Raw genomic sequence first — 22,678 nt, 5'->3', positions numbered from 1 at the left:
CCAAATCACAATCCCAAAATCAAGAACCGCATTCTCTACCAACTGAGCCAGCCAGGCGCCCCACATGTTTGCTATTCTTCACATTAACCATTGATACTGAGTTCTGGCTGAGAGTAAGCTGGTTTGCTTTTACAATAACAGTGACTTGACTTTAGAGGGGAATGAACTATCACCTTGACAGGGTTGCTCAGGGTCTTGGAGAAGCAGGCTGGAGGCAAAGGAGCCGTACACAACTGAGTCCAAATCCCAGCTCATCTGCTACGGCTCTGGGACACTTCTCCATCCCTCTGAGCCTCAGTCTCCCTATCTGTGAAATGGGGGTCAATAACTACCCCCTGCCATGGTTATAATAAATCTTAGAGCTAATTATAAAGAGGACCCCACTGATCGCTCATCACCTTCCTCCTCGAGCTGTTGGCTAACAGGCGATTGTATCATACCAGTGGCATCCTCAAACTCTTCTTTTCCAGCATCTCTGTCCACATCCAATGCCATCTCCAGATGTCAGGGTGGTGACCACGCATCATTTGTCACTGAATGCTCCGTGCCCAGCACAGCCCGGCCCTCCGTGGGGGCTCAGCAGATACTCACGGGGTGAAGGACATTGCACCGTGAGCCAAGTGGCCGTGTGTATCTCTTAGTCCTTGCTTCTGACCACAGCATCATTTCAGGGCCGACCTGCCTGAGGATGGAGATCTCCCCACAGCCCTATTCCAGCCCCAGCCTCACAAGACAGTCTGCCCCCAGAGCCCACCCCGTTCTCGGGGACCGATTCCCTCAGGATCTTCCCATCAGGCTCACTGAGCAAAAGGTGAGGAAAGTTGCAAAGGAAGGTCGAGAATTTCAGACACATCTATCTTTATTTGTTTCCTGTCAGAAAAGTTCAAGAATTACACCAAAAAATACTTCAGCCTCTGCTACCTACTGACAAAAATACACCACAAAATTATGAAGCGCTCAGCGGTTTTGCTAGGGACGATTTGTTATTCCGCTTCGGATGACAAATGAATTTACAGGTGACTCGAGGTGACGGGGTGGGAGGAGGAAAGTCAGATGATAGTGTCTGGCAGGAGAGTTTGAGCTATGCTAGTCTTATTACCCAGCTGTTGTGTACGATGATTTCAGCAACATAGCAAGCCAGGAGAAAATGTCCATTAAACGGCCTGTCGCGGCTTCGTGGGGCAAAGAATACTACCTCTCGAATAACCAACTTTCCCAGGCAGTTCTGGCCCTGCAGGCCTGGAGCCACATCCCACGGAGCGGGCCTCCTGGCAATCTTTGCAGGAGCACTGTGTGGGAGTTCCTGATGTGGTCCCAGAGCCAGCAGGAGGCCCAGTCAATGCCAGACGCTGCCCCCCAGTCAGCTTCGAGAACTAGACTGGGGACTTTGGGTGCTTATCCAGCGGCTGTCGGTAAACAGGTAGGCAACAGATGGTCACCTTTCTCAGCTTGCTTTAGGGGTGATTTGGCATTGTTGCAGCCCCAATCTTAAAGTCTCCCTGGCTGTCACTTGAGGTTCCCGACTATGACCCTTATCACTCTTCAATTGTTATTAGCACTTTGGGAAGTAACAAGCAAACAAGACTTTTAAAATGTGGTGCCTGTGTTTATAGCTTGGCCACATGTGATATGCCTGTCCCATGCCCTGCTTGGTCCCGCGGCCTCGCCTCTCTCCCTTCCTGCCCCTGTTGTCCCTTAAACACAGGCAGTATCCAGGGGTCGACCTAGACACGCAAGACAGAGAGAAAGTGTTTGATTGCATCTAGGCACCCCCAGGCCGCGAGAGTCCGCCCGAGCCCCAGCTCCGATTCCCGTATGGACAATTTGTGCTAACTCAGCAAAACACACCCACAGTGGGTGCTCTTGACTTTGGGCTCTGGGCATCCTGGGCTTAACAACACCGAAATCATCCCTCCTCGCCAACTAGGCCAGTCCTGACTTGCTGTCTTCCTCTCCTGCAGACCAGAGGCCAACCACAGAGCCCCAGTCTGCATCACTCACATTTTCTGTACCTTCCAAACCCCACCCCCCCGCCACTGAAACTACGGCTTCTCACCGAGGAAGCCCAGAGTCTGTGGGCCTCACTCTGCCAACGTCTTCCCGATGCAGCCAGTTTAATCCTTCCTTGTTCATTTTGTTTCCTTTTCTGTTTTTAAATTTTCCTAACAAGTAATAAGCAGTGGCTTTGAAAATATCTTACATGGGAACAATCAACACGAAACATGCCTTTGTACATAATCCTGACTTGGGGACGAATCAACAATACCAAAGGACAAAAAGAAATATCGATTCAGACAACTCCAGTGCACGATATTTTCGGTGAGATCCCCCCCACCCACCCCGGCCCCGCCCCCACCCCCATATCCCAGGAGTACAGTGGTGTCTTGTAACTGGAGCTTGGCTTAGCCGACAGGGGGCCCCCTTCTGTGCCCCCCATTCTGGCTGGGGGTGGGCCTCTAATGGCCCTGGGTCTTGGGCGGCTTGGGCTCATGGATGACAGCCGCCGCCGACAGCCATGGCCCGATGGCCCGAGCGGTGCTCTGCTTGGCCACGCTGTAGTGGCTGATGACTGTGTAGAAGCGGCTTCTGGAGTTGGGGTCCTGGGATGAGTAGTACGCATCCAGGGAGGCCGGGATACAGCGCTTGTGCTGAGGACGAGAGACAGAGTCAGGCGGGGCTCAGCGGACCGCTTCCCACCCGACCGGCGCCACGGCCACCAGAGGCTCTGAGCCAGAGGGCAGGCGATGTCACCTGGCCAGGCCTGGGCCTCAGCACTCTTTCCCCAACATCATCACCACCACCATCTCAATGCTGCCACCTGCTCGAAACAGAAAAAATAAACCTGGGGGCGCCTGGGTGGCACAGTCCTTATTTGGCTCAGGGTGTGATCCCAGCATTCCGGGATTGAGCCCCACATCAGGCTTCTCCGCTGGGAGCCTGCTTCTTCCTCTCCCACTCCCCTGCTTGTGTTCCCTCTCTCACTGGCTGTCTCTGTCAAACAAATAAATAAAATCTTAAAAAAAAAAAAAAAAGAAAAAGAAACCCGATGCTAGAGGCTGGGGGATGGGGGCGTGAAGGTGGTGAAAGTGGTTAAAAGGCACAGCCTTCCAGTTATAAAGTAAAGAGGCCCTGGGGATGTCATGGACAATGGTGACTATGGTGAAAAACACTGTATTGCATATTCGAAAGTTGCTGAGAGTTGATCTTAAGAATTCTTATCAGAAGAAAAACAAATTTTGTAGCTGTGTGGTGATGGGTGTTACCTAGACTTACGCTTAAAAATATCTGCAAATAGCGAATCATCACGTTGATTCTTGAAACTAACACAATGTTACATGTCAATTATCCCTCCGTTTACAAAGAGAGAAAGAAACCCAAGGCGGGGGCTAATTCCTGGTCCTCTGCTCAGTGACTGCGAGGCTATGAGGACACTACTGGGGGTCCCCAGACCTCTTGGTCCGGCGCATTCTCCCATCCCAGCTGCCTTGCTGGGCCACGGCTCTGGCCTATGGCTGCCCGTTTCATTTCTTTGGTTTTATATGTGACTCCTCTCTCTTTGATCAAAATCTTTGGTTGCCCACAACCTCGACTGAATGGTCTAGCTGTGTTATCCTACAAATACATCAAAGGGTCACGAAATCACACGAATATTACGACCAAGAGTTAGATTATTGAATCAACTTGAAGATCTCTCTGCCACTTTCTGTACCCTTAGGCTATATCCCCTGCGGGTGTCCAGTCAGTGCGTGGTGGCCATTTGGAATATGTATTTTCTTTGTACGTTCATGTCCCCAGATGGGTACAGAGCTCGGTTCTTTGTGGAGCTCGCGTTTGAGCTTCAGGAATGACTTTTTCTTACTTATTTTTTAGAAATGTCAGACATTTACAGACACCAAGGACAAACGGGTAGCAAGATGAAGCCTTGCTCCTCCTTCCTGTCCCCTCTACTCTCTTTCCTAACCCCACCCCCGCCACCAAGTAACCGTTTTCCTAGTTTTTTCATTTATCTTTCTAGAGTCTCTTTTTGAAAATATAAGCAAATATCCTTCCCTTCCCCTTTTCCTCACACAAAGGCAGGCCTTTTTCTCTTTATAAGTGTCCTGCAGGATATTCAAGGCCCGGGTCTGGAGACCTTCCTCACCCATTTTCACGGTTGCGCAGAAATCCCTCCTGTGAACACGTCATCGTTCATTCAACTGTCCCCTCTTGAGAGTTGTTGCCTCTTTGAGAACCTCAGCTTTTAACTACCAGGAATGTAGTCTGAGGAAGTCACGTAGCAGCCCTGAAGGACACGTGTTTCCAAGACAGAACATCCTGCATTTGACCCCCTCACTTAGAAATGTAATGTGACGATTTAGAAAACTCTCTTATCCTATACTTTCTTGCTCTGTTTCCTCGTACGTAAAATGGAGGCAATAAAACCTATTTTTCAGAATACGTGTACAGCACAATTGAGATAGTGTTTATGAAAATATCTAGGAAAGGCTGTGACTTATAATAGGTGTTCAGTAAATGGCAATTTATAAACATTTGTATCACCTGTTTTTGCTGTAGACAGTCTGTCTTTATTACAGTTAATATTCATTGAGAGCCCATTATCTAATAGGTCCTTGGCTAACTTAAATTCTCTCCTTAAGGCCTCACAAAAATCCTGTGGGCAGGTATTACCAATGCCCATTTTGCAGGCAAGAGAACTGAGGTTGGGGGGGGGGGGAGATGCCCCCAGAGTCACGCAGCTGGTTGGGTTCTTCAAAGGAAGGAGTGCGCTCAGAGCAGGGTTCAGTGGGAAGGGCCCGACAGAAGGACTCGGGAGACTTCAAAAGCACCAGCTCCCACCACAGGGAATGAGACATCAAACCAGGAAGACGGGTGCCAGGGCAGAGCTTTCTGAAGATGGACCAGCCTATCCCAAGCGGAAGCGAGCTCTCCCTGACCGCTGCCCTCCAGCCCGAAGCTGGACCATCTCTTGACTCCCGACTCTGGAAAGCACCATCTGGGAGGAAGCAGTCTACTGCCTACTGGAAGGAAACCTAGTCCTCTGTGAAAGTCCTTGCCTGACACACACTACACTTCCAATAGTGTGCAGGGAGGTCACCCGAATTTGGATGCCAGTGAAAAGAAGACGTTGATAACCCTCTAACTGAGGTTGGCAGTCACCTGGGGCCACTCACCTGCCAGAAGCCCCTTACCTTATAGACGAATCCCTCTGGGCAGCTGTGGTCATAGGTGAAGGCTTTGTAGACCACCAGGAACACGATGCAGGCGAGGAAAGCGAGGGCCAGGCTGACGAGGATGGTGACCTGGAGGGAAACAACGCTGAGAGTCATCCAGCCTCAGCCCTACCGCCCTCAGCCCAGCACACAGGCAGCCTTCGAATCCTGAGCCGGTGGGCAACATGGCGGGTCAGAAAGAGCAGGGGCAGCCTGGGCTATGCTGTGGTGTGACCTGGAGCAAAGCACCTGTACTCTTTGGGCCTCAGGTTCCCCCTTCTGCTCGATACTTTCTGAAGCTCCTTCTTGGCTCAATGTGTGATTTCCCCCCTCATTTACTTTTCCTGTTTTTGTTTTTCACTTTTCCGGGTAAGTGTGTGTGCGAGCTCCAGTGCAGAGCCGGAAGCAGGGGGCGCAGGGTGTGTGTGGAGGGAATCGTTAACCCACCCGTCACTTCTGGTGCTTCCGCCTTCCGTCACCACCACCGTCCCTAGCTCTCCTGAATTGCAATGTCGGGTACACCTGCCTCTTTCACCTCTGTGGGGACACGCAGCAGGCACCTTAGACACACTGAACCCACCAAACCCCTGCTCCTCGCTCCCACATCTGTTAAGCCTACATTTGCCCCCAAGCCCGCCTTTCAATCACTCCGGCCAGACATCTCGGAGTCATCCTTGACCCTATCCCATATTCTACATCCAGTCCTCCAACAGAAGCTATGCCTTCAGAATCATCCATAGTCTGATGGCTTCCGACCTCCCGGTGTCTCCAACCCGGCCGAGTCATCACCACCTCTCACCTGCGATCCCAAAGCAGCCTCTGACTGGCAGCCTTCTCGCCCCTACCATGTGGTCACATGCAGCAACCAGGGAGGTCCTTCCAAAATCTAAGGAGCATGTCTCTTGTCTGCTCAGAAGCATTCAATAGTCTCCAAACTGCTCCCAGTGAAAGCCCAGCTCCTAACCATTATCTACGAGCAAACTTTAAAAAAATAATAGAAGACGAAACAGACAGGATTTACCAGAAAGGAGTAGATGGTTAATTGCAGAGGCCCCTCCGGGCTTGCTCCCGCCCCATCCCGCTCCCCGTGTCCAAAGCGGTAGGGTAACCCCCATGACATGGGGCACCTCGTGTTACACACAGAATTGTTTCTCATGCTCTTTTTAAAAGCTGGTGGCTTTTATGAGCCAGTTAGCCCAGAAACATGGCAGAATTCCTCTCACGGAGAGGAGGTTTCTTTCGATTCAGAAGAAAAATAAAATCAACCTCGGGGGTGCCCATCGCATCTCTGTCCCACCCCAGGTCATGCTTTACAAGGACCAGAGAAGACAGAAGTTGGCAGCTTTAAATACTGGGCAGGAGGCACTGGAAAGCGGCAAGAGGAAGACGGAGATGGGAGGTGTCTGTCCAAACCCGATTGACAGACAGACACTGTCGGTGAGAAATACCCCGTGCATGCGTGTATGGAGTTTTAGGGCAGTGCACTGTTCTGATAGAAGAAAAATATATATATGGGCCTTGTTCCCAATTCCCAGCACAGGGCCCCTAAAACCCTTATAATTTCCTAAATGATGGGTGCACTAGAAGCATCTTTTGTTCTAATATTTGGGTTTTGTGCCCAGATCCATAAAGATGAAAGGAGTGTCTTTTATTATTCATAACGAGCCCCTTTCAACCACATGTGAGTTTATGTGAATGATGTGACATTTGGAAAGCCTCTAAGGAGGGGAGCCAGTCACCAGGGAGCCAGCCATGGGATTAGAGGGTTGGAACTTTCAGCCCCACCCCCTTACTCACCCACAGGGAGGGGAGAGATTGAGTTCAGACTAATAGCCAACGATTTCATCAAACATGCCTATGTAATGAAGCCTCTATAAAAACCTTAACTGAAGGGATCTAGAGAGTTCCCAGACTGGTGAACAAGAACGTGTGCATATGCCAGGAGTGTGGCTCACCCCATTACTCTACACGGGGACAGAAGCCCCCGTGCGCAGGACCCTTCCACACTTCGCCTGTGTGTCTCTTCAGGGGGCATTCCTTTGTGTCCTTCGTAGTGAGTCAGTAAGACTAAGTGAAGCGCTTTCCCTGAGTTCCGTGAGCTGTTCTAGCAAATTATTAAAACTGAGGGGGAGGTGGTAGGAGCCGCCAGTGAGCAGCCAGTTGGTCGGAGCACAGAGGCAGCCTGGGACTTGGGCCTGGCCTCTGAACTGGGGCAGTCTGCGGGACGGAGCCCTTCACCTGCGGGGTGCTCGCCAGCTCCAGCAGTCGTGCCAGAGGTGAGTTAAATTATAGAACATCTCGTCACCGTCCACTGAGAATTGGAGAATTACCTGCTGTGGGGAAAACCTCGCACGTTTGATGTCGGAAGTGCTGTGGAAGGATGGAGAAAAAGCAATTTTTCCTTTCAGAGGGTGACATGCAAAATTTACTTCCAAGCCCTTGTCGGCACAGTGTGCTGTCCGCCCCCTCCATTTGCACGCTGAACCCTCAGCTGCAGCCTGTTGCACGCGTACCAGCCTCCTGCCCAAGATTCGGGTGGGGGGCCTGGGGGGGATAGTGCAGAGACCGGGCTAGAAGCACCCGGGTAGGACATGGAGAGAGGTGGAGATGTCAGCGGAGGCTGGAAGCTGGAGCAAGAGACGTCCGAAGTATGCATACACCCCCTCAGGGACCTCGAAGATAGTATTTGATTAGTACAGGGAAGGGGGCCACCACAGACCACTGGCTAATACCCGGTCAGGGGATGTTTGGAGTATAGATGTACAGAATTGTCAGTGCCCAGACTTCCCAGTAGCTACAGCCAGAAACAGCCCAGGTGTCCCTGGACTGATAAGTGAGTAACACATTGTCCAACCATACAACAGAATATTACTCATCCATCAAAAGGAAGGAAGTACTGGGAGATACTACATGTCAGCGGACCCAGCAAACATGCTAAGTGAAAGACACCAGACATAAAAGGCTACATATTGTAGGACTCCATTTATAGAAATATCCAGAATAGACCAGTTCATAGAGACAGAATGCAGATTGGTGGTTGCCAGGGACTGGGGGTAAGGGGAATGGGAACAGAGTTTCCTCTCGGGGTGAGGAAAAGGTTTTGGAACTAGACAGGGTGGCACTTGCCCAATATTGTGAATGCACTAAACGGCACTGAAGTTTTCACTTCAGTTAATTTTATATGTGAATTTCACCTCAATTTTTAAAAAAAATTTTTTAAAGTGCCCAGGTGGATTCTTTCCATCAAAGGGACCGTGCGTGGGACTGAGACACAGACGTGCTTGCAGGTGCAGCCGTGGACAAAGGATGGCTGCAGACCTCGCATGTGCCAAGGAGAAAGCAGAGCCCCGCAGCCCCACGCTGCCTCTACGGCCAGCCTGAGGCAGGGTCAGGGGCAGTCCCCGGAAAGCCCCCATCCTAATGTGACCTGACCGAGCAGAGACCCAGTCTCTGGGCTGACCCAGCATGGGCGTCCCCGGGGGAACAGCCGGTTGATGAAAAGGAGGAGGCACTGGGAGCCGGTGCAGGGCGCAGCACACCCAACCACGGGACACGTTCCCCTTAAGGAGCAGGGAGCTCGTCCCTTCCTAACAGCCCCGAGTTGAGCCTTGTTAAGCCCCCACGTAGGAGGGACAGGGTCTGAATCACTTCAGTGCTCCCAGAACTCAACAGGTAAGCCCAGCAAATGTTTCTGGAACGTGAAAAGAGAGGGAGGGAGTGAAGGAGAGAGGGAGGGAGGATCCTGGGTTTAATGCTGATGCCAAGATTGCTACCAGCCCAGTGGATTCTGATGTATTGGGTCAGGGATGGTAGGTCCAGGACACGGGCAGTCGGTCTTATGAACTCTCCGGGTGATTATAACATACAACCAAGGACGAGGACCACTACTCTAGGATGACTGGGCCTGAGTGGTTCTCAAGCTGGTTACACATTCTTAGAATCACCTGGGCAGCGTTTTGAACAATCCTGATGCTCTGGACCTGCCCCAGAGCCATCACAGCAAGTCTCTGACGGTGGAGTCCAAGCCCCAAGGTGGCCGTCGTGCACAGGCAGGGTTGAGAAGACTGTGGCACGTCGACAGTGGGCAAGGTGCCCTATATCACTGTCAGAGACCAGGGTCTGGTGCTGACGAGGGTGTCGGGAGTACGGCCACTCAAGGGATTTTGCTGAGCGAGGCTAACGAGCCCCGGAACGAGGTTGAGCAGAGACCATTTTAAGGGAAGGAGACTTTGCCTCCCTGTCCTGAATCTTGGTAACTTCTGCAGCTAGAGGCCAGTCATTCCCTGAGAACCTGTGGAGGTCAGAGAATACCGGGCTGTGACTAAAGCACAGGCCCTCCCTTGGAGCCTCGCAGCCTAGAGGGTGTGGGAGAGCTGGACAGATGGAGGTGGGTATGTGCCCACCAGGTGGCACCACGAGTGAGGGCATCAGCACAGGGGACTGCTGGGCCTAATCAGCCTGGAGGTAGGGGATCACGGAAGGCCTCCCAGGGGAGGCAATGTTGGAAGTGACTTCAGGGAAGAAAACAGGATAGGGAAGGAAGAAGGTTCTGGGCAGAGAAGTCATATCTGCCGTGGAGTGGAAACTGGGGCTGTTCTGGAAACATCATATGGTTTGACTTGGTTGGCCCAGAGGGTACGAGTGTGGGAGAGAGGGGTCTGGGCAGTGAGTAGGTGGCAAGAGAACAGACAAGGAAGGACCAGGCTAAAACTTGGACTTCATCTCCCAGGTAACAGGGAGCCCCTGAAGGCTTTAAGGAGGGAAGTGATGGGATACAAATTATGTTTTGGAAAGCTGTCTCTGGAGGCAACGTGGAGGCAGGTTTGCAAGGGCACGGCTAGAGGCAGAGAGGCCAGTGGGGAGGCTGATGCACTAGGACGTGCCCCAAATGCTGAAGCTGGACGTGGGGCAGCGAGGGTGGAAAGGGGTGCATGGTTTGAGAAGCTCCTAGGAGGTGAGAAGGGTGATGTGAGAGGGGAGGAGCGAGGGGCTGACTCTGGGGATGATGGGTGACATTGGGCCGGTCTGAATTCTTGTGAACAGCATTGGTTGTTGGAAGGGAAGCAGGGAGTAGACCAAGTTTCTGACTGGGGCCCTGGGTGACATACTCCCTGAGGACGGCTCTCCCCGGGGCTTCTGTGGAACTGGCCATCCTCAGCAGCCTCTCCCTTTCTGGCAGGTCGTTAGTGCTTCGTTCCCTACAGTACAGCGCCCAGCGCAGAGGGGTGGCCTCAGAGAGGACCCCAGAGAGAAGCTCCCGCTTCCCCACAGAGCACCTCGCAATGTGAGAGCCTGGCCGCACACTGGTTTGCATAACCCCAGAGAGGCCCCGCAGCCCCCGGCTTCGCTTCCTGATGTAGCAGCCTGGAACTAGAAATAAACCCCGTGCTAGGTTTGGGTTTCCTTGGAGATGCAGTCCTTGCCACTGGACGTAGCCCCCGCTCCCATCCCCAGGCCCGCCCCTCACGCATTCATCCGGGCCTCCACTCAGCACGGATTTGAGAGGGGCCCACCCAAGCCAGATGCTGCCCTGCGGTCATCGCCTCGGGAGCTCATGGCAGAGACAGGGTCAGACGCCGAACAAGCACATCACAAAGAAGGAATTCTACAACAAGCCCAGAGTGGGATCTGGAACGGCACGTAGCAGGGTGGGAGAAGGAGGCCCGCATAAGAGGACTCCGGCCAAAGTGGCCAGGATGAGGCGCCAGCCCGAAGACCCACTAAGGGAGTAGCTGGGTCCCAGTGGGTCTGGAAGGAGCAGTGTAGCTGAGACAGGGGCCAAGGGAGAGAAGGCTGAGATGAGCTGCCACAGCGCCTTGAGACCAAGATCACCTTTGTCCGGCCCAGGAGAGCCGCTTCCCACAACATCTATCCCATATTTCAGGTAACGTCCTGCTCAGCTTGGCCTGTCCCTGCCACCCCCAGCCACGCAGGCCGCCACTCCCTAGCCCGCACGGTCCCCTCCAGCCACGCCCAGCCCACTGAGCCCTCCTGCACTCAGGCTTCTCAGCCTGGAACTCCGGCATGTCCTTCCTCACCACGGAGAATGGTCCTCAGCCTTCCGGCCCAGCGCTGCTCTCCCTGCCCTGCTCGGCTCTGCACCAGGGCCTGCGTCGGCCACTCTCAGGGTGCTCCTTCTGTCATCGTGACCTCTTCATACCTCGGAACCCTCCCTTTCCCGGGGAATGCCTTGGACACCAAGCACATCTCATCATTTACTCTGTGCCCAGCGCCATGACTCTACAGCGGGAGACCGTAAACATCTGAACCGAAATGCTGAATCGAAGTGAGAGTGCACAGTGCACACGTGCACACACACACACACACACACACACTCTTCCCCAGACACACCCGAGCAGGCAACCTGGTCCCAACCACATTGCTTTTATCTAGAATAGAGCACTGAGATACCCACACTTGGCCTTCTGTTCTTTCCCACCCCCTATTCTCAATCGCATCCACCACAATCCCGAACACACTCAAACCAAAGCACCTGAACCTTGAAAAGGGCCAGAGTTTAGGTCGGAATCTGGAAAGACCTGCCCAAGATTTCTCCTCACGCTTTTGGGCATCAGTCAGAGAGAGAACAGAGGAAGAACCCAACACAGAGCCCACAGCCCACAATTCCGGCAAAGCCATGCCGGGACGGGGGCCGTAATGACCACCCACCACGGGCCGGACGTCCAAACGGTAATAGTAGCAGTGGTAGTAATACTGATATAAATCAGAGGTGCTGGGGCGCCTGGGTGGCTCAGTTGGTTAAGTGTCTGCCTTCAGCTCAGGTCATGATCCCGGGGTCCTGGTATCGAGCCCCAGGTCCAGGCTCCCCTGCCTCTCCCTGCCACTTGTGCTCTCTCTCTCTCCCCCACCCTCAAATAAATAAAATCTTTTAAAAAATCATAGGTGCTAAGAGTTATTCGGAACTTACTATCTACTAATAGCACAATCATATGCTGCAAGTAGAATTATTATGCCCACTTTGCTGATGGAGAGACTGAGGCTCTGACAGGTTAAATGACTTGCCTAAGATCCCACAGTTAGTAAAAGATAGGTTCAGACAATTCAGTGAGGCGTCCCAAGGACACCTTGAACTCTCCATTCCAGGACCACCCACGGTGTCGTCTGCCTCAGTGGGATTTGTGTTCAGGGTCCCACGGGACTCAGCCCCTTACCTCCACTGCTTGAATGCACCCTCATTTCCCCACCCCCACACCCTTATATTTGCTGGTCCTGCAGCTCATCCTAGGCCCAAATCAAGTACCTCTTCTTCTCCAGAAGTCTTCCCCCAAAGCCTCCAGGCAGTACTCAGCCCCTCCGCTGGCTGCTCACAGCTCCCTGACACTTTTCTCAGTGCACATCATTAACCACCATGGTCTGCTTCCCCTTGTGAGAGGCAGTGTGGAGTAACACTTCACATTTCCATTGACTACGCACTGATTATGTGCCAGGCGCTGTTCTTGGCACTGGACATGGATTTATTCTTGTAAACCTCACAACAGCCCTATGAGGTACGTTCATCTTCATTGTTTTACATGAGGAGACTAAGGCACAGAGAGGTTACCTAATTTTCTCAGAGTCACACAGCTAATTAAATAATACAGTCCGGAGTCTAATTCAATGAAGTATTGGCCTGGGCTCTTCGCCCGTGCTGTATTCCTCGTAAAGCATTTATTCACTAAATATTAGCTGAGCACCTACAATGTGCCAGAAATAATTCCACACATGGGCAAATGTTGAGGAGGACAGGCGAGAGCCCTGCTCTCATATACTTCACCTCCCACCCCTTCGAGTGAGTTTCCTCCTCTGTAAAAGGAAAATAATAAGAGTATCTGCCCCTCAGAGTTCTGAGGATTGAATCAGATAATGCACGTGAAGTCCTGTAGTGAGCTGACTCACCCCCAAGACAGATGTCCATGTCCTCACCTCTGGAACCTGTAAATATGACCTTATTTGGAAATGAAGCCTTTGTAGATGCAATTACGTTAAAGATCTTAAGATGAAATCATCCAGGCCTAGGCAGGTGGGCTCTAAATCCAAGAGCAAGTGCCCTTATCAGAGACACGCAGACGAAGACAAACCCACAAGGAGGAGAGGGGGCCATCTGAATGGGGAGGCAGAAACTGGAATGATATGCCTGCAAGCCCGGGGAATACCTGGAGGCTCCAGAATCTAGAAGCAAGGAAAGACCCTTTGCAGGGTGTATAACCCTGCCTTGAGTGGACTTCTGGTCTCCAGAACTGTGGGGGTACATTTCCATTGCATTAAGCCACACGGTCAGCAGTCGTTTGCTATGCCAGCCCCAGGAGACTGAGAGATGCCCTCCCGCAGAGCCTGGCAGGGCTGCACCTGGGGGCGCCTTGATTTCTCCACATCCTCTGCCATGCTCCTCAGCACATACCCCAAAAACTCCAGCCACTCCAGAAGACTGCCATTTTTCTCAACATGTGTTGCTCTTATGCACCTTGTCAGCCTTTCCTCCCTTAGTGAACCCCTAGGCCTGCTTCCAAACCCGACTCACAGCGTGCTGCCTTCCCCGGCGAGCCTTCCCTTGCTTACTTGTGCTCTCACCACACTTTCTTTCCTCCACCACTTAGCACTCAGCCCCAGACCACGACTGTCTGTTCCCACGTATGTGTCATGGGGCAGGGACCATACCTTGTTAGCGTCTGTGGTCCCAGCTTCAGGCTCATGAGCTGGCACAGGGTAGAGGGGATGCTAACGCATATCCCACATTCCCTACCGCACACCCTCTTCATCATCTTTGGCACAAAGCACTACCAGCAGCAAATTTTCAGGGCCCTTCTTAACTGTTTCACTGCCTTGCGGGGTGACTGGATGAAATCACTGCATAGGGTCATCTGAGTAGTTCGTCTGATGCTGGAAGAATTCTTGGCTGCCCCTGAAGTGATCTCCTTGTCTGTCTGCTGTGCCCGTCAAAGATGAGAGGCATCTCTCTGATGGCTGGGAGGACCGGCCCCGCCATTCTGGGCACCGACCATGAAGTTCTGTGCAACAATGGTGGCCCCATCCCGAAAGGGCTCTCAGCCTGTGTCTGCCTCTGATGAGCTGTATGACAGGATGCTTCACCTCCCTGAGCCCATTTCCTTATCTGCTAGATGGGGACAAAACTCCCAGCCCACAGGACTTTTGTGAGGATTCACTGAGGTGCTGTCTGTAAAATTGCCCAGGGCTGTCCTGGTGCACGGGCTCAACCAATAACAGCAATCACTTACGGATTATTCGGCAATGCACCGGGTACTGTGTCCAGCACTTTGTATGTATTATCTTTTTTAAATCTTTCGCGAGAAACCCATAAACCCAGATATTACCCCCATTTTATAGCTGTGCAAACAGAGGCGCAGAGGCACTGGGTAGCCTGCTTGAGGTCACCTGGTTATTGAAGCCGCAGAGCTTGATTGGAACTCTGGTATATCTGATTCCAAAGTTCTCAATCCTAACCACTGCCTTAAGCAGACTTTGGTAAACATTTCTCTGTTCTGCTGCTGCCCTTGCTTGCAATAATGCAATGGAAGAAGACAATATATACTATTAACTTATTCTAGGGGGTATGTCACCTAGACGTGGAAATCCCAGGAGTTAGGAAGACAGAAGAGAAGAACAAAAGCCTCCCACTGTCTGCTGAGCCAGGACGCTGATCTAGGACCCTCATTATGGCAGGAAACGTGAATTTCATTCACTTCACGTACTGCACAATGCCCAGGAAACCACCCTTTTTATGAAGAATGCAAAGCCTGGAAACCTCAAAGCAATCGAACCACTCACATCGGGGAAATTAAACTTTGTGGGGAGATAAAAACAGAGCTGCCCGACAGACATTCATCTTTTGTATGTGACAGCTGGAACCTCCAGAGACAGAATTAGGCCACCCGGTGCCTTGCTCCTGGCTCGGTCCCAAAGATCCTGACAATAGGGCCTGAGTGGGAAGTGCAAGGGGATGGTAAATTCTCCATAAATCCTTCCTCAGTGACATCCTGGTTTCCCTGGCCCTGTCCCTAGCACCAAGCACTTAATGGAGTGGAGCTTTAGAGCCAGAATGTCTAGACCGAAAGCCCAGCTCCGTCACTAAGTTGCTGTGTGACCCTGGGCAAGTTGCTTGACCTTTGGAATCCCTGACCTATTTCTCTCTAAAACGGGGGTGGTACTGATGGCTACGTCATACTGGCTATTGTAAGACAGAACGTGGCACTGCATGAAGCCTTCGGGATAGGCCTGGCCCATGGTAATGACCTTAGTTAGCACCCATGGAGCACATACATGGGTTACATCATTTCATGGCCTCAAAACTCCACGGGAAAGGTACTAGCAATGTGCCCATTTTACAGATGGCAATGACTTTACATATATGAAGACAGAATGAATATTTAAACTCAGGTCTAACTCAGAAATACAGCTGCCTTACCATATGTTATACTGCTGATAAATCTGTAACTGTGTTAGAGTTTATTTTTATTCAAAGTGTGCTGCACCATTATAATAAGAACAACATTGGAAATCCAAGAGGAAAACACCCATTACAATCCTGCCATCATCTCCAAGTCTGTTTTTACACACTTTCTATTTATTCTTATCCACGTGCATCCCTGCACAAATCTTGATTCCTTCCGCTTCTTCCCATTTTACCCATTCGTGGCCCATCCAGCTTTCTACGATCACACAGAAAGAATCCCCGCACAGCAAGTCCGGCCCCTCCCAGCACAGGCAGACCTCCACTTTACCACCTGCCAAATGGCTCTAAGTCATTACACTAACCTACACAAACCTGTCACGAAGTACGACCAGGATGAACAACGCAAAAGGCCAAAGTGCCGTGTAACTGTGCAAGTGACGACTCGTGCTTCTCGTGGCATCTTTTTTATTGTTACAATCGCGCATCCTTAGAGCTGAGTTTGGTCCAGGGGCTTCCGCAGCACCAGGACCACTGGGTGTTGCATGTGTTGTCATCACCTGTGACCGGTCCTTCCTGACTGACAGCCCCTCAAGGCCAGTGCTGTCTGCCTTTGGGCTTCTAAGGGCGTGAGGGTCCCACCGGTGATTCTAGTTGACGGGACAGAAAGTCACCTCTCATGGCGGTCATCTTTTCTCTGGCTTTTCCTGCCTTCCCCTCCCAATCCATCATCTCTGCTGGCCTCCAAAGGGATCTTCCTAAATTATTCCTCAGCACACTTTGTGGGAGTGGCTGCAGATCCCATCTCGGCCCACTGTGGGGCTGACCTCAGGTCCAAACGCGGTGCGTCTACTGTTCACGGAGCAACAGAGCCATCCGAGGAACGGAGCCGATGCAGGGTCCCGGACCTTACACCCCGGGCTTCCGGCTCCCTCAGTCTTCCCTGATTCCCAGAACCCAGCACTTCCACACAAGCCCAACAGTTCCCGGGTTTCAAGTGAATGGAAACTATACTTAGATCAAGCCAAATACCAAAACTCTTTGCCTGGCCCCTAAGAGAAGAGAGCAAAGAGCTCACATCCTTGACTGGCAAGTACTCAGCACTTGACAAATATTAGCTCGCTCAGTCCTACCCAGGATCCCAGAAAGTGGGTGTGGCCGATATTCCTGCTGTCCAGAGGATGGACCTGAGGATTGCAGGCATTGGGTAAGTTGCCAGAATTTTCCAGCTCATCAGTAGGGGAGCAAGACTTAGAAGGCAGATCTGTTTGGATCCAAAACACATTTTCTTTCCTCAGCACTGCATCGTCTGCATCATCTGGCCTCTGCTGACCTGTCCCACGTCGCCAGGTACTACTGGCCCAGGAACCCTCGCTCGCACACACACAGAGACAGACACACAGACACCAACATACTGACACATGTAGACACACACACGGACACACACAGAGACCTATGTACTGACACACACAGACACACACAGATACACACACACACTCTCTCCCTCTCTCTCCCTCTGTCTCTCCTTACTTCCTGAGAATTTTCGACTTCTGCTGCTGGCAAGCCTTTCCACTGCCTCCCCCCTGGAGGGTGGCCCACAGCACACACTAGGAAGCCATCCCAGACCTTTTTCCCTCAGGAGTGAGGCCTCCCAGCAGCTCCCAAGTGCTGGGTTCTGGCCAAGGTCACTTAGCGTTCTGTGTCGTCATGACATCTTGCCCCATCAGCCTCCTCCACTAGACCATGAGCTTTTCAAGGGCAGGGGCCGTGCCTCAGTGACCTGCCCAGTTCTTGTCCTGGCCCTGCCACGAAGAACAGAGGAGGGAGCTGTGAAGGACTCACACCCACGTGCTTTAGCCACTCCTGGAGCCGGACCCCAGAGCAGGGCGGGTCTCCCCCACCCAGAGGGCCTTCCGAGCACATCACAGCCACTGTGAGAGGCACACAGCTGTCTCCCTGCATCCCAGCCAACCCTGCAACCCCCATCTCCATGGAGACGCCAGCCCTGCAGCCCAAATACCCGGTTCCATTAAGCTACTTTCATTCCTCAATCCCCTTTCTTGGCAGAAGAGTTGATTTAAAAAAAGAGAGAGAGAGAGAATCAGGTCAGCAAAATTGGTTTGGAAAATTAGAAATCATCCTCCAAGTTCCAATGTGTGGCACTGCTAGGAATGCCAGTGGGGTTTCGGAGCCAGACAAGCCTCTCCACGTCTTCCTATAAATCTTGCAAGGGTGCAAACCATGTCTGCCAAAACCACAACAGCCCCGCCACAGAGGGTCCTCGGACAGAAGTCAGCTGCGCTTGGCAGGGGTGGCATTTCTGCTCCTCTCCTCAATTTGCTGCCTTTGTCTGTGAGGAAGAAGGAATCTCTACCCCCATCTTCTACCTGCTCTCCCCTCCCGCCCCACATACGGACACACGGACACACAGACACACAGACATGTGCCTCCCCACCTGCAGGAGTCTTGGAAAAGAGACTCACAGAAAAGCGTTAAACCTCCAGGCCTGAGACCTTTACCTTTGGGAGGTCTATTTGCAAGGTTGGCACTTGGCAGGTGTCTGGGAACTGGCACATTCCCAAAACAGGTAAGAGTGGCTCACTGTGCCGAAACTACACAGACAGTACGGGTGATGCTGAACACCTGCCTTCTGAGGGTCTGGAACATGGGTATGTCCTGGGCAGTGGTGCCTACGTGACCAGCTCCCAGTGAAAAACCTGAGCACTGAGTCTCTACTGAGGTGCCTGGTATGTCACAACTCATTGCTGGGGGAGCTGTGTCCAGTGTGACTCCACAAGGAGAGGGGTCTGGAAGCCTACGCTTGACTGTGGACCTTTCTCCTTTGCTGACTGTGCCTTGTCTCCTTTTCACTGTAATAAAGCATAGTGCTGAATACAGCCATACGCTGGGTCCTGTGAGTCCTTCTCCTGAGTCACCAGCCTGGGGGTAGTCTCAGGGACCCCCAGTATGGCTCCCCTCACTGTCCCCCTTTCTGGCTCCCCTGAAGAAGAGGCATCATGGACCTTATTATTCAGAGCCCGGAAGAAATGTCTGTGCTTTACTATGGACCTTATGCCTTAAAGACAGGCACCAGGTTCCAGCCTTGAACCTTTCCCTTCCTGCCCCCCAGTTCAGGCCCCCTGAATGGCTTTTCTTCACTTCTTGCCCCAAGGATCAAGGCAGGCTAAGGATCTTCTTCCTGCCCAGGAGGACCCTGTGCTATCTCTTTTCAGGTCTATACCTCCCTCCTTGGGGCATCTTGACCCGGGTCATCACTGGGTGAGCCTGACGTTAGGATTTGGAAACAAACACTCTCTCTCCTATCTCCCAGCTCACATTTTCCCTCCGATGGTGGCAAGTGTGCTTTGGACCGCCCTTCTCTCAAAGTGTAGTACCAGGTCCCTCCTTGCGGTGAGGGTGAGGAGGCCAAGGCGAGAAGCCAGAGACTCTTCGAGGCCTCCCACCAACAGCCTCACACCCGCTTTGCTCATGGAAGAAGCTGTCTCTCGGGTTATGGGGTGCTCTCCAGGGGCACTTTGCCTCCTTACGCACAGATGTCCTTGGCAGGGAGCCTCAAAAGGAAAGAGTGGAAGGATTCTGGCACCAAAACGTTCGTCTTCCCAGTTCTTGGCCAAGTTCACATGTGGGTATGTAAGCTGGCTCCACAGCCACGTGGCCCAGTAGGATGCTCACCAGTCCCACCTTCAGGTCACACCTAGGAGCTGAGTCTGCCCTCCAGGCCCAAATAGTCTCAGGTCAGCCAAGGATGTTTCAGTGTGGCCTCAGGCGGAACATTTTACCATCAGTCTGTTCCATCCCAATAAAGAGAGAAAAATGCAGTGGTGGTCCCATTTAGATTTCCCAGGCCTCAGCTTTCTCATCTGGAAATTGGGATCATAATAATGACCTTGAAGCACTAGGGTGAGGATAAAATGAGACCACTGTGTGGAAATACTGAGCCCAATGCCTGGCACAGGGCCAGGGCCCAGAGCTGTCCAGCCCATTCTTCCTCCTCACCAAGGATCTGAAAATAATAAAGATGCCTCAGGATCTAAAATCTGATTTCCTCTGACTGTCCCACAGTTCTATGTTTTGAATGATTTTTTTTTTCATGCTAAACAAACCGCGTTCATCGAATACTAACGAATTCACTCTCCTATTTTGGATTCCTTGGACACACCTGTGAATGAGAGATAACCAGAGTGACCAAAACAAACACCCCTGATGTCTTCATGGGTCTGTTTGGCTTAATCAGAAGAAAAGAAGTTGTTTGGGTTTTATGAAATATCCGGACAAGACTCAAGACAGCCATCACTAGTGTCCAGGGCCCGTCTGAGGGCCGTGCAGACGCAGAACAGACGTGCTCTCCACTTCCAGCTCCTCCCCCTGCTTTCTGCATGACTTTGGACAAGTTCTGTGATGTCTCTAAGCCTCAGTTTCTCCATCTAAAGATGGGAGTTAGGATGATCCTTAGCCTTGAAAAGGCCGAAGCACTGGAAAGTACCGAAAAGTACTGTGCGGTCACACAGGTCACCGGCCCAGCTTCAGTCTGAAGCAGGACACGTCCAGCAGACGGCAGAACAATTTCTGTCATATTACTTCTGAGGTAGAAACGCTGACCCTAAGGTGGCAGGACAGGTCTGGAGAGCAGGCATGTGTTTTGTTCACTCCCATATTCTGTTTGTTTCCTCTGTGGGAGTCAGTTCCTGGAGAGCGAGTTGGCTGTGCTTATGGGCCAGGCTTCCATATCCAAGATGATTTCATTGGAAAGGTTTAAGGTGGGCAGTAAGAATTATTAAATGCAGTTGGTTGTTTTAACTTTATTTCTTGTTGATAACTTTTTAAAACCAACCCTATAAGGTAGGTCTTCTCATTTTTCCTGTTTTATAAATGAGGACCATAAGACCCTAAGAAGTTAAGTCGCTTGCCTAGGTAAACTCAAATAATGAATTAAGAAGCAGAATTTGAACTCAGGTGTGATCCCAAAGGCTGTGTGTACCTTCTACTCATTCTACTTCCTCTGGAATGGCTGCTGGAAGCGTGGCTGTTTGGAAGACAAAGGTTCTCTCCATCCCTAAACCAAAAAGATTGCTCTATTATACTGTTTGGCCAGCTCCCTGTGGAAGCCCCCAAAAACCCATTAGAGAAGCCTATCCTCTAGGTCCCCAAATGAATCCCGTTCAGCAAATTGCCTTTCGAAAGGAAAAGGAAACATCTGTGGCCTCAAACTTCATATGAGCAAAATAATCTGAGAGTCTCTTTCAGAACCAGGAAGGAACATTCCCCCACGGAAGGAGTGGTACCCAAGTGTGTACCCAGCTCGAGCCAGGAATTCATTAATAGTTGTGGACGCTTGAAAGAAAAAAAAAAAGAGCACAATTTAAACTGGAACACTCCAAAGCAATAACTTCTTTCTCAATGTAATTTGCTATTGGCATAGTCATTAGAACGAAGAAGTGAGGGTCTGGGGGCCCAGTTTATGTGGGAGACAAATCTCTGGCCTCCTGAAGTATTTTTCATTTCGGAAGTTCAAGCCATTGTTCGTTTTGGACCAGAGGATGTTAAGACGGTAATGCTCTTGCAGGATGGAGAGGCTGAGGCCTTACTTCACAAGGTTGCGTCTTTCTAAGCTGATAAAGACACATGCAGAATAGAGATGTGAACAATTGCAACTTGATCTAAACGATGTGTGGGGGGGGCAGTCAAGGCTTCCGAGCCCCCCCCTGCGCAAGCACAAAGCAGACAAGCAACATAAATAAGGGAAGAGGGCCAGGGGCAGGCACTGGAGGGATGCGCCGTCCACCCGCACAGCAGCGGCTCAGCCCCAGGCAAGTGCCATCAAGGCCAGGAATGAAGGCCTATCACAGCTGATCTTCTGCTTTCTCAAGAAAAGACGGAGGTTCTGAACTTTAAGTGAAACTTCCCAATGTTTAAATTGGAGGCAGCAGATACGAAACCATGTTTTCTTTCATTATGCATTTTAAATGTTTCCTTATAAAACTGGTCTTTTAAATCCTATTTTACAGGAAATCAGGCTCCAAAAACAGTTGGTTCAGGGTCAGATAGCAGCAAAGGTTGAACGTGGGACTTGCCCCAATCAGTTCTGAGGGAGGTGATGACCAGTTACAGCACAGGACAGGTGGGGGGTTCAAGGGGTTCGGCGCGTGTGTCCACAACACATATTCAAAGAGGCCCAGCAGCTTCTACCACAGGAAAGGCAGGGATTTGGGGGTGTGGAGAAGAATTTATTGAGCATCTGCTATGAGCCAGGCACTGGGTTTTGCATACGTTGCTCTCTCAAGTCCACAGAACAACAGTTTGATGAAGATGGTATTGTCCCTGTCTTATTGAGGTCAAGCTAGGGGACTTCCCAGGGTCCCACAGCAAGGCCAGGTCAAGGTCTTCTTCCTAACATTTGCTCAGCACACCTGGGCCTTCCTCCTGCCTGGGCTGCCGAGCCAGGGGAACCCTGGAGCTCCCCCTGCAACCTTGTCACTCACCAGCATTTTGTAAATATGGTCCAGACAAGGAGACCCTCACAAATCTTGCCCGGGCTCTTTTGCACCAGGGGAAACTCTGGTTTAGATGTCACACAAGCCTCGCTGTTTCCACAAGGAGTGATTGTAGCTACAACTCTGTCCCAACACGCAGGCAAATGGGCTTTGAGCAGATAGGTCAGGAAGTTGATGTACTGCTGTCGTGATTATGATTTTAATTTATTATGAAGAAAACAAAAGGCTTCCAAGGGATCGGGGTACAAGGAGTATTATAACAGTTCAGGTTTGGCTTTGTAGAGACTAAGATGCAGGGCTTTCAAAGGGAAGCAGTGGGACGTGGGAAAAGGAGCCAGGCTCTAACACCAGACTGGCCTGGGACCCAGTCTCTCTGCTCCACCATTTTCTGGCTGTGTGACCTTGAGCAAGTAGCGCCACCTCTCTGAGCCTCCATCTCCTATCTGCAGAAATGGAATTATCATAACAGCTACCTAGCAGGCACGTTGGAAGGACTCCCAAAGACACTGGATCCAACAACGTTGGATATCTTTACTGTCATTACTACTGAA

At 51.4% G+C, this 22,678-nt stretch overlaps 1 protein-coding gene across 1 annotated transcript in view; it reads right to left on the bottom strand.

The window, feature by feature from the left end:
- Window positions 1–2,401: 2,401 nt before the first annotated feature.
- Window positions 2,402–22,678, bottom strand: part of NSG2 (neuronal vesicle trafficking associated 2) — a 56,323-nt gene continuing 36,046 nt past the window's right edge. Inside the window, exons 3-4 of the mRNA XM_026510997.4 lie at window positions 5,190–5,300; window positions 2,402–2,648 (exon numbers count right to left, since the gene is read on the bottom strand). Coding sequence (XP_026366782.1) covers window positions 2,457–2,648; window positions 5,190–5,300 — 303 coding nt within the window. The 3' untranslated portion in view covers window positions 2,402–2,456. The remainder of the gene's footprint in view (window positions 2,649–5,189; window positions 5,301–22,678) is intronic.

The sequence above is a fragment of the Ursus arctos genome, unplaced genomic scaffold (genome assembly GCF_023065955.2).
Source record: "Ursus arctos isolate Adak ecotype North America unplaced genomic scaffold, UrsArc2.0 scaffold_15, whole genome shotgun sequence".
NCBI classification, from domain to species: domain Eukaryota; kingdom Metazoa; phylum Chordata; class Mammalia; order Carnivora; family Ursidae; genus Ursus; species Ursus arctos.
Note: the sequence above shows the minus strand (reverse complement) of the source record. Positions and strands in the feature narration are given on the sequence as shown.